Raw genomic sequence first — 12,648 nt, forward strand, 5'->3', positions numbered from 1 at the left:
AAATAAACCTCAATGCGAACATCCTGCTTAGCCCTTTACTGAGTATTTAGAGCAAATTATTAATACCTGTACTACATCTACAGGGAAAAACACATGGTTGCAGCCGAACTGTTACAACAACAATTGAGTATTATGGGAAAAGTAAAAAAACACACCAATAAATAGGCCTTGGTGCTTGGCGAACCTGTTGAATGAACTTTTTTCAACAGCACTAAACATTACGTTGCGTGTTCTAGTAATTACAATAATAACAAACTGTCATATATTGTCTACATAATTTGACGCCGTTGCGATGCAAAACGAACCCTGCTCAACGACGTTAGTTAACAATTTTGTGTGAAGTTCTATTCTAACGATCAATAATTTGTATCTTTTTTTTGAAATTATTCATATAATAACAGTTATATATATATATATATTTTATATATGTATATATTATATAAATATATAATTCTACTATAATTTACTATTAATTTGTTAATTAAAATATATAAATATATAAACCAAAAGTCAATGTCTTCTCCACACAGTTTGAGAAACTCTGACATCAACTAAACGGCGTTGAAAAAAATATTGCTGGCTTAGTTATCACTTCGCCGCCTCTCAAACATTAGTGGCTCTGTCCAACTGACGTTTAAAACCTCGTGGTCTTTCTTTCTGTGTGGAGTTCTTGTAAACAAAAACGTGCATTTTCAAAATATCAATTAAATTTAGGATATTTTGTTCGTTTAACTCCACATTTTTTATTAAAACTCTCTAAAAACATGGGCTTCGGTGGCGGCGGTGGACGTGGTCGTGGAGGAGGCGGTGGATTTGGCCGTGGTGGTGGCGGTGGACGTGGAGGAGGCGGTGGATTTGGCCGTGGAGGTGGCGGTGGACGTGGAGGAGGTGGTGGTCGTGGCGGTTTTGGCGGTGGCCGTGATCGCAACAACTTCAATCAAGGACCACCTGATCGTGTCATCCCCCTTGGCCACTTCGCCTACAAGTGTGAAGATGATTTGGTGTGCAAGGTAGAAATCGATGATGTGCCCTATTTCAATGCTCCCATCTTTCTGGAAAACAAAGAGCAAATTGGTAAAATTGATGAGATCTTTGGCACAGTGAAAGACTATTCGGTGTCGGTGAAATTATCGGAAAATATGAATGCCAGCAGTTTTAAGCCAAACCAAAAGTTGTTCATTGATCCATCGAAACTGTTGCCTATTGCAAGATTTTTACCCAAACCTCCACAGCCTAAGGGTGCCAAGAAGAAGGGTCCCGCTGGTGGTGTTGGTGGCGGACGCGGCGGTGGACGTGGAGGTTTTGGAGGACGTGGTGGCGGCGGTGGCCGTGGAGGTGGTTTCGGACGTGGTGGTGGTGGCGGCCGTGGAGGCGGTGGTGGCTTTGGTCGAGGTGGTGGTGGTGGAGGAGGCTTCGGCAGAGGCGGCGGTGGTGGTGGCCGTGGAGGCGGTGGCGGCCGTGGACGCTGGTAACACAGACTTTAAACTAATTTTAAGTGACTACATATTTTTTGGTAGTTGTTAGTAGAACAGAAATAGTTTTAAGATTATGTTAGAGACCGAGCATTTTTAACATATTCAAAATACCCGTGTTTTTTTTCTAAATATAAGTAAGTAAATTGTAAAATTTTTATATTTTACAATGGAAAGAGAGTTACTTTTTTTAAACAAAATATAAAACCCTGAAATGATGCTAAACTAATAAAAAGGAAATTTATTATAAAAAAAGTAATCGAAAACAATAATAAAATCTGTGGTTGAATCCATGTTTTTATAAAAACAAAAATCAAAATGGGTTGTTTTTTTATCTGTAAAGGGAAGTAGACATTGAAAAAAAGACTGAAATTTAAATTTCCATATGGAATGTAGGAAAACATAAGGGCAACTTAGAAGAACCTTCCAATTGGCTGATTTTTTAATGACAGCAAAGTTTTAATTATTTGAGGAGAAATGCTTCCATACTTAGCTGGCTTGTTACAGAAGGATTGTTCCATAAGCCGAGCTTAAAAAAGATTTCCAAGCGCGTCGGTCTTGTGCGCGTCTCCTCCAATTTGAAAGACCATGTTCCAAGATGTTGTGTTCTACTTGGTCTTTCCATCTAATTCGTGGCCTTCCATACTTAAAGTATATATTCCGCGTGAGAGCATGATTTATTTTCTGATTAAAATCATCCTGATGTGTTCTTAAAAAAATCCAGGCCTTAGAATGGCTTTGAAACAACATTTTTTTAAATCCACGCCATGGATAGAATTTCTTTATTGCATGCCTTGGATAGACCTTGAAAAAATTATTCTTTATAAAATCTACGGTTTGGATAAGCCTCGAAAAAAACATCTTAAATAATTCAGGCCTTAATGGTACTTGAAAAAATCTATATTAAAAATCCACGACTAAAAAAATATATAGTTTTCAAAATCCAAGTCTTATTGCGGAGTGAATAATCCTTTGAAAGTTCTGGTCCCTAAAAAACATTTATTAAAGAAACAATAAAATATTCCTTTTTTCTTAACACGTCTTTATTGAAATTTGCCATAAAAAATAAATATCAACTTTGATATAAATTTAAATGCTAAAAAACATTTGACAACTTTTTCCAACAAACCAAACCGGAGGTCACTTATTTATTTTGTCAGCCTTGTCCATTTTTCACTAACAGCCCACAGCCATTTGGCTAAAGCATCATCTTTAGCCTGGGGTGCTACATCCTTTATCTGACAATCACTAAAATATTTACCGCTAACTGTTGCCAAGTCTTCATCCAAGGCAGCAAACAATGTGGTTTGAGCTCCGTTTTTCGGAGATTTAAGGAATGGCCATGACAATGGCTTAAATATCAAACTGGCAAAAAATGAATTAAAGAAGCCCATGTGACGGAAGAGTTCGGTATCGACAACGCCGGGATGGAGGGCATTGACAGTGACACCAGTGCCTAAAGAGGAAAGAAAATGAAAATTGTATGATAATGTGCAAAAGGAATAAGCTACATCCAATTTTAATCAATATTGTGGTTTCTGGAATTTCAAATATCCCTACCTTCAAGCCTCCTTGCCAATTCCCGAGTAAACAAAATATTTGCCAATTTACTTTGATTGTAAGCCTTGCCCTCATCATAGGATTTTTCACTATTCAAATCGCCAACATTGATTTCACCTCGAGTGTGGGCCATACTGGAGAGTACCACAATACGGCTAGGAGCAGATTTCTAAAAACCCACACAAATTTTAAACAAAAACATAATTAAGAAACTGCACTTCAAATCCACCTTAAGTTCATCCAGTAACAGATTTGTCAAAAGGAAATGGCCCATATGATTGACTCCCAATTGCAGTTCAAAGCCTTCTTTGGTTAGAGAGCGGGGACAGCGCATTACACCGGCATTATTAATTAAAATATCTAAACGTTTTTGTTCGGCTTTGAAACTGAAAACAGCTCAATTTTAATTTTGATAAAAAAATACATAAAAACAATTAACTTACGTCTCTGTAAATTTCCTAATTGATTCCAGAGAAGCCAAATCACATTCACGACAATAAACATATTTATTTTTGGTTTCCAAAACAATTTCCTCTCTGGCCTATAAACAAAAAGAAATTCCTTTTTAATTTCCAGAGCAACGTTTTGCAAAGCTACCCACCTCTTCACATTTCTTCATATCCCTACAGGCCATATAAACTGTGGCCCCTCTTTTGGCCAATTCGCGTACTGTCTCCTTACCAATACCGGTATTGGACCCCGTAACAATAACAATTTTTCCATCGGCTCTTGTGGGTTTTGTAAATTTACCACCCTGCATCATATCTCTGAAATAGAAATTAATGGCATTTTAATTCAGAAACACACTGTTATTTTGTTCCAGAACATCTTACTTAACAAAACATGCTACTCCCACTGTTGTACCGGCAACACTTGTCCAGAATACGGGACGGCTTCTTAAAAAGTTGAATAAACCCTCCATGGTTGTAGCAGGTATAAACGACTTTTTACTTTAACTTTTATTAATTATATTTCTTAATTAAACAGATTGTAAATATAACTTCAATTATTTAATGGACGATGATAACAGGTGACGAATGGCCAATTCGCCAATAGTTTTAATGGCAAGGCGAATTTGCAATTAACAACAGCTGATAACGGACTATGAAGAGTTCACTTGGGAAGAGATGACAGAGCTCTTTGTTTGTTTTTAACTATATTTTTAAATGTTTAATATAATAAGATTTTATATAATATTAATGTATGTTTATTTAATATTTAAAACTTAAAAGTGTTTTTAACCAATATCAAAACCTTAGCCTTTACAAAATCAACTTAACGGCGGCATTGCATATGAGTTGACACAGGGTAAATCACTTTATAATCAACAAGATTATTTTTATTTTGTCCTCTTGTTTCCATTTCCAAAACAATTTATGATAAAAATTATTGATTGAATAAAGGTTGTAAAACAAATTATTACCGTTTTTATAGATGAAATTACCTTTTTTTGATTGTATCATACAATTTGGGTGATTGGGTGACTCGTGTGCAAGGCATTTAAGCTGTGACAGGGTGATTCGTATTACTTTTAATATTCTCTTTATGTACAGTTCCCATAGAGATTGTTCAGTACATTACATACAATAAGAATAAAGTAACATTTAAATAAACTCATTTTTTATTAATTTTTAATATATTTATACATGTTGATTTTGTACAAACTAATAGATATACCCAGTGGGTTTGACTCTAAGGTAAAATATGTGTAATTATTTCCATTTCAGTTTCATTTCATATAGGAATATTTTTAATTAGATTGATTTAACCATTGTATAATAATAAGAGGAGCGACATAACTAAAAAAACAACTATGTAGGTTGTGACTTCACCTGTCAAATATAAAAATAATTTGATGTGTTTATTTGAAAATGTTTTCAACGCATAAATAATATTTGATAGAATAAAACGGCATTTACATTAGAACTTTTTGTAGGGTTTACCTACTTTATAAGGATTTATTTGACAAATAGGCAATGGAATTGACAATTGAAACCCACTGGGTTAACTAAATCCGGTACAATGTAAACGTACTATAAGCCACCTTGGGAAAAAATGTAATCAGTTGGTAGCTATGCCCTACCTTGAAATAATTAAATCATGGGTTTAACAAAGCTTTCAGCAAATAAAATATTCTCCTTATTCCATATAAAATAAAAGAAGGGTTGATTGGCAAAATGTTTTTTTCGGCATATAACATAGCCTAAATTCCATGCCAGTGGCGGCAGCTGCTTCTGTGCCCCCCTCATTCACTTCAATGCAGGTTTTATGAAAAATTTGCGAAACACGATTTATGTGATTGGTCTCCAAAATATTACCCAAATCTGCAGTTTCATTGAACAATTGTGAAATGCCAATCTAGAAACAAATACGATTTTTTGTATTAAAAACTTTAAAATACAAAATTAGAATATATAAAATAAGGATTAACAAATAATTATTATTAAATTCTACATTAAAATATTTTGCAGAGTTAACATCCTCTATGAGGACTTATTTTACGTATATGCAATGGCATTGACAAATTCAAGCCCACTGATGGTGTCGTAATCTAAGCATGTTGCAATATTCCTTTTCTGTTCCACCATTTTAAAGCCAAAAATCGTTTATTGTTAATTGTAAAAATATAAAAAGTTTTTATTTATTTTTATAAATACATCAAATTGTTGAAAGGAAAAAAGAATAGTGTAATAAATAGTCGAGATTATTTATTATAAAATATGCCATAATTGCTTATTTTTATGCTCCAATCTGTGGCGGTTTAACAAAAGCACCAGCAAACAAAATATTCTTCTTATTCCAAATAAAATATAAAAATGGACAATCGGCCATAAATTGTCGAGGCATACAACGGAATGTAGCTACTAATCCTGTAGCCGCAGCTGCTTCGCATCCTTCTTCGTTTACTTCAATGGAAGTTTTATGAAAAATATCCGAAACATAAACACCCTGTGTTTCTGATTCTAACATATTGCTTAAATCGGCTGCTTCAAAAGCGGTCTTTATACCCATCTGAAAAATTTAATAAAAGATGAGATTTTTAGTCTTATAGATAGTAATTTTAATATTTGTTCCATTAGGTTTCTTATATTTTTATTGTTTTATGGCCATGGACATGCAAGGGAATTTATCATTTTAATTATATGTTTAGTTTTGGTTTTGAAAATAAAATGTTGATATATTTTCTACAGTAATAATTGTCATTCCGTTGACACATATCCAAATGAGATGGCAAAGATTTGTTTTATCACAAAATGAGGTTCATGTAAGGGCGTATTTACACAGGACTTGATTTATAATAAATCATCATTTAATCTGTCAAATAAATAAGGATTTAAGTGACAAATGTTCAGTGTAAATTTGGACTTCGTTTAAAAATTACATATGATGTCTTCCTATAATTATTTAGTAGTAATGTAAATTTACTTTATCGTTAAACGTACTTCTATTTTTGTATTCTATATAATATTTTATTTGTCATATTTGCAGTTGTCATAAAAACTATATACAAACTAAACATTGAATTAATATTTTTTAAATTAATCTCTGGGAATGTTTTCACATCATTTACATTTATTTGACAATTTAAGGTTTAGCAAATGTTCCTGCAAATAAAATGCTCTTCTTGTTCCAAATAAAATACAAGAAAGGATGCTTAGCATTAAATTGACGTGGCATACAAAAAAATACGCCTTTCATGCCCGTGGCTGCAGCAGCCTCAGTGCCTTCTTCGTTTACAATAATCGATGTTTTATGAAAGATTTGTGAAATTTTAAGATTATTGGAAGATTGTATAAGGTTACTGAAATCAGCTGTTTGACTTAAAGCCTTATTTACACCCATCTGAAAAGATAAGTGCATAAATTTAGAGATGTTGACAAATGAAAAAAATCATTTTTCAAGTTGTAAAATATATATACGTCGTATATAAATGAAGCAAAATGGCACAATAACCAATGTTTGATGAAAATGAGAAACAAATTCTGCTATGTCTGCTTTTCCACAGGCAAATTTTTATTTGGCAAATACTGAGTTTGTAGGCGGGAGGGGTGCGAGGAAGAAAAACAAAAATTTGCCTGTTCAGAATTTGCGTACACGCAAATTCTGCTTTGCTCTGTTCGTTGAAAACAATTTTTTTGACATTTCCTTTTGAACCTATTCGCTTTACTGACACACAGCCGGCTTTTGTTTACAAACCTGTTGCTTTAATTTGTGCAAGTGAAATTTAATTTTTAATTTTTGCAATTTATATAATAAAATATATAAAAAATAAATAAAATATTAAAAAAAATCTTTAAAATGCAAACACTTTTGACTTTTATTATCTTTCTTTTGTATTTTGATTCGCAAATTTGGCAAAGAAAAATTTGCTAATGGAAAAGCAAGCGAATATTTCAAAAGAGAAAACACAAAATTTGCCAAATAAAAATCTGCCTGTGGAAAAGCAGACTTACAGAAAATGGAAGAAAATTCGTATGTAATGCAAAGTTTCATTAAATTAGAAACTAATTCCTTATATATTCATAAGGAAAGTTCTAGATAGAGGGCAATGTATTGATGCAGGGAGCTTAAATGTTCCCGGGGAACATACCAGATAAATTTTTCTTTTATTATTCATTTTATTTTTAATATTAAATGCAATACAAATAATTGTGTTCGTCCTTTGTTTGATGTTTATTTTGGCGCAAATCAAATGTTTTCTTGAATCAGCTGTTTATTTGCTAAATCTTACTAAATGTTGTCTGTTTACTTTTTTCAGTATTATCGCAAAAGAGAGTAAGAAAGGCTTACTCTCTGAACTAGAACTTACTGAATAAATAGGTTCGTTCGTTTACTTTCCCAGTAAGAATTTGCAGAGAGTAAATACGAATTTTTCCTTCTCAAGAGAGAATACTGCAAAAAGTAAACGAACAACATCCAGTAAAAAGATTGTTTCGACAAACTAAAAAACAGCATTTTTATTAGAAAAATGGATAACAAGCGGAAAATTGATGTTGTTTGTCCCCCACAAACATTTAAAAGGGTTGTGACCGGTAAGTTTTAACTATTTAATGATACAAAATCAAAATAAAATTCACAAAACAATCAATTTTCTTGAGAACAATTTTTTGTTTGTTTACAAAACAGCTAATTAAATATCAGCTGATGGTACAAGAAAATTCTTACTGAGTAAATTTTCCTTGCAAGAAGTTGCAAATACTCAGTAACACAACTGTCAAATCTGCTCTCTCAATTCACTCTCTTTTACTGGACTTTTGGGTAAATGAACAACATTTTGTAATAATTTGTACAAATTCGTACAGATTATTGAGTAAACGAACGAACCTAATGTTACTGGAAAAGTAACCAGACACACTTAATGAAAGCACGCATTTCTAATTTTTCCATTGTAAGGCTAAGAACTTTTCTAAACTGTCCTCGTGTTGGCTATTGCAATGACCTTTCCCAACGCGAACAGTTTAACCACTATCAGCACACAAAGCTTAGCTTAACGTCACAGGTGTATACCTTTAATAACCATTTTAAAAATGTGTATATATGTATATGACTTATAAGGAAATACCATTAACAACCATTACCATAATTTAGGTCATACCCGCACTCACAACATACGACAAATACAATTCCACAATACAATGCCATTGGTGGGAGTAAATAATACCATACAGAACAACAATCCAACACCGATAAGATTACAAGCCAAACATGACATTTCGAAATTTGTGTTTTTGTTAGTCAACAAAAAGTACAACAAAAATGTCCCCCTACTTACCTCTTGCATTACTTTCGACAGCTCAATCGAATATTCAATTTTAAATTTGGGAAATTTAACAATCATATTGCTGGCTGTGCTCAACTGTTGATCCAAGTCCAATAGATTTACACCTTTTAATTTCTCCACCAAGGCTTTGAGTCCATCACGTTTCACGGGCAATAGCACAAACATACTCAAATCAGAATCTTTATAGGGCATTTCTAATGCCTCACATTCATAGTCGGGCAAATAGCCCAAACGAAAATCACCTTGATTACGCATAAATTCCACTTGAATTGATTCATTTTCATTTAACCAGAAATCGTCTTCTTTGGTATCTTCGGGATCGAATTTCTCTTGCCATTCACCCTTGAAATGTAGGGCATTCAGGAGAATTAAACGGGTATCGGCATCCAAAGCATCCGAGGGTATTAAATCGGTGATTTTACCTGAAGTCTTTTCTTCTACCCAGTTGTTGATTTTATTTGCGGCCGCTACATTTTCGGCAAAATTAATGGACTCAGCAGAGGCATAGTATTTTTCCTTAGTTATGGCAGCATATTCCGGTTTAATGGTATGTCCCTCTTGAACATAAACTTTATTGGCTATTTTTACTAATTTGTTATTTTCATATTTAGATAGGACCTGATGAAAACTATTGGCAACATCTTTGGTGCAGTTTGATGGAAAATTCATAACTTTGGCAATTTCTTCGGCGGTGGCACCCTTGGCACCGGTAAATGCCAAGGCCATACATGTTTGTATGGACAAAGGGGAAATCAAAACATTTTCCTTGTTTGTGGCAGCTTGGAGTTTATCCAGCAGTTCAATGGATAGTTCAGCACCGCCGCGATTAAATTTCGTATTATTTTCAGCCATATTTTTTTTTGTTTCTTTGCTTTATTGCAAATTTTTTAAAGAATTATAAAATGTTTTCACAATGTTTTATCTAGCACTGGTACAAACAACTTTCTTCTAACCCGGTCTCTTGTGCAATGCTATTGCCGAAATTCTGCTCAAACAACAATACCTAGCATGTATGTGCTTCAATGATGACAATACTTGCCATCGTGATGGTAAACAAATTGAAGGGGGGAGTGTGGAGGTGAGGTTTTTTGTTATTGAATTGATGATTCAATCTGCACAGTAAAAAAGTATCTGCATACAATCATACATTTTAAATATGAACGCATAGTATTCGAAGTACCCAATTTAACAAGTAATATAGAGATGACGTTCAATATTTTGTCGGCAATAAAAAATAACGAAGGAAGATTCTCAGGATATTGTATCTTGCATTTGAAACTGTCTTTGTCTTCATGTTGTGTACAATTTTGTAAGGAGTACATTTGGTCCATGTTCTAAGGACTACATTTTTGCTTCCTTTTGGCTGTAAAAAAAATCAGACACCAATAAAACCAATGTTTTTGATGTTTCATTTAAGATTGGACATAGTAATTATTATGATTTTGTCTCAGTCGCCAACCCTACTCAATATTTTATATCGACATTGTGGATTTACCAAATTTTTGTTATTGTCGTTGCCGGTATTTTTTGTTTTGTTTGGAGGCAACAATTGTATTTATTCGTTGGAGAGCCCACTTGTTACTCTCTCTCAGAAACTATATACTTTTTGTTTATTTCGAACAGACCTACACATAATGTATCCGATAAGTAAACAAATTGTATACTTTTGATGAATTTATTAAAAAAAAAACAAACAAACAAACAACAAGTGTGATGTTTTGTGGAAAATAAATATTTATTTGTTTTTTCATTAAATAATACTAAAGTCCCCAAGACATAAAATTTTACTGGTTTTTCGGCCAGAAGATTTTTTTTATCAATTTAAATTTCCCAATTCAATCATCTTTTAAGATTGGAAACTATATTCTTAAATAACTAGACTTTTTAAAATCTCTGTCTTTTTTACTGATATTGAAAAGTTTAGAAACTCGAAAAAAGTTCGATTCTGATTGTTTTATCTTTGTCTTTACTTAAACATACTTAATACAAAAATATGATTCTCGGGATTTATTCCCATTAGTTTCAGTGTTTCGTTCACGTTTTTGATCCAAAGACTTTTGGAGCCCAAAACCCATAAAAGGAAACAATTTCGCAACAATTCCTATTGACCTTCATAGGAATGCTATATTTTTTCCTCTGACAAATCGAAATATCAAATTTCAACCACTTCGGCCGATGAAGGTGGCTCAGACGGGATTAAAAATTGTCTACAAGAAAGTATTTCCGAGAAGCATTATTCATTTACTCCATTGGGAAACGATTATGACCTTCAGAATACCTAAAATCGGTGAGTACCGTAAGTAAAAGTAATGCCAAAATACGGACCAAAAATTAATAAAAATTTGTCAGGTGGTTTCTGTTACTGTATAACGCCATCGATTGGAAAATGGAGCAATAGCAAAACGTAGACCAATATTAATAATTTTTTGTAGGAAGATTTGACACTTCATGAGAACCTAAACAAAAAACAAAAAAGAGTCAATTCGGTTGAAAAATCTCCCCAAGCCTCCCAAAATACCGAAAAATGGGGTACTTTTTTATGCTGGCTAACCGGGAACTTTAATAAATATTGAAAATTTTTGAAAGACAGATTTTTAACTCAATCATTATCCAAATTATAAAATTACTGACAATTCGGTTGGAACACCCCAAAATACCGAAAATTTGGGGTACCGCTATTGTAAATTTTTGTCTAATATCTATAAGTTTTGGTAGTTAGATGTGCCATTAAATGAAAATTCAATATACGAAATTACAGCCAATTAAATTTAAAAAAAAAAAACGTACCCAAATTTCCTGAAATACCGAGAATTGGGGCTATCCTCAAAAGTGGACCCATATTGATCATTTTTGGTAGGAAGATTTGCTACCTAATGTGAACTCAACGTTGTTAATTTCCGTCAATTCCTTAAAAAAATCTTGTTAACCATCTTCAAAATATTAATATTCGAGTATATAGCTCTCATATAAGGGCTATACCAATACGTTGGCTACTGATGTATCCCATTTTCAATACCAAACATTCTAAGAGTAGTAACAAAATTTCAAAGCTCTACCATAAATATTGCGAGCACTACCGTGATTTCAATAGGCACATATGCAAAAATCAACAGAATTTTATCCTGATCATGAATATATATACTTTATGGGGTCTCTGGCGAATATTTCGAGGTGTTGCAACGACGGAATTATAATTTTAATTTGGAGGGTAACAAATTGTTCTGTGGTAATTTTCAGTTTATTGGCTTGAGAAGTGTAGGGTCACAGAATTGAGAGAATTAAAATTCTTTACATAAATCAGAACTAAGTCTAAAAAAATAATTTCTGTTTCCGACACTACTCATTGTACGGGATTAACAATGGCAATTAACAAATTGTTGTTATTAATAATTGACAGCACTAATATTCGCACCATAACACATTTGTTAGATCATTTCACACCTCGTAGAATACATTTGTATATCGAAATAGAAAATTGTAGCAATTTGCATTTGAATACGAAATTTCCGGTAAACAATGTAATTAATTTGTTTTTAAATTTTTGTTCGAAAATTTGAAATCCTTTAAAATAAATCAATTTTTAGGTTTTGTAATTAGACACAATCAACAATTCTTTCACGGATCAAGGTCATTTTGTTTTCTTAACATATTGAAGTTATGACAAAATCATAAAGGATGCTTGAGTGGATTTTAAGCATGAATTATAAAAAAAAATCCATAAATAAGCTAGGTTTTTTTTTAAACATTTTTATTATTTCTAATTTAATACCTCAAACTCTTATTGAAAGCTATAGATTTCATATTTTGTTTTCAATGATATAAATCATTATTTTA

General features: G+C 32.7%; 3 protein-coding genes across 3 annotated transcripts; 1 reads left to right on the plus strand and 2 right to left on the minus strand.

Moving 5' to 3' along the window:
* The first annotated feature begins 620 nt into the window (after window positions 1-620).
* LOC133325863 (probable H/ACA ribonucleoprotein complex subunit 1) lies at window positions 621-1,542 on the plus strand. Its single transcript, XM_061534571.1, has one exon. It carries the CDS (start codon window positions 765-767, stop codon window positions 1,470-1,472), a length of 708 nt encoding a protein of 235 aa, XP_061390555.1. The 5' UTR covers window positions 621-764; the 3' UTR covers window positions 1,473-1,542.
* A 1,078-nt stretch (window positions 1,543-2,620) lies between these two features.
* On the minus strand, window positions 2,621-3,966 carry LOC133325862 (retinol dehydrogenase 13-like). The gene is made up of 6 exons (XM_061534570.1): window positions 3,866-3,966; window positions 3,634-3,799; window positions 3,476-3,573; window positions 3,262-3,418; window positions 3,033-3,201; window positions 2,621-2,928 (listed from the first exon to the last, which is right to left on the minus strand). Exons 1-6 carry the CDS (start codon window positions 3,952-3,954, stop codon window positions 2,621-2,623), a joined length of 987 nt encoding a protein of 328 aa, XP_061390554.1. The 5' UTR covers window positions 3,955-3,966.
* Window positions 3,967-5,771: 1,805 nt separating this feature from the next.
* LOC133325861 (serine protease inhibitor 42Dd-like) lies at window positions 5,772-9,666 on the minus strand. Its single transcript, XM_061534569.1, has 2 exons — window positions 8,806-9,666; window positions 5,772-6,044 (listed from the first exon to the last, which is right to left on the minus strand). The coding sequence occupies exons 1-2, from the start codon at window positions 9,664-9,666 to the stop codon at window positions 5,772-5,774; spliced, it is 1,134 nt and encodes a 377-aa protein (XP_061390553.1).
* Between the last annotated feature and the right edge of the window lie 2,982 nt (window positions 9,667-12,648).

Source organism: Musca vetustissima, unplaced genomic scaffold (assembly GCF_032173495.1).
Source record: "Musca vetustissima isolate MV318-11 ecotype Yass unplaced genomic scaffold, APGP_CSIRO_Mvet_v1 utg13417, whole genome shotgun sequence".
Lineage (NCBI taxonomy): Eukaryota > Metazoa > Arthropoda > Insecta > Diptera > Muscidae > Musca > Musca vetustissima.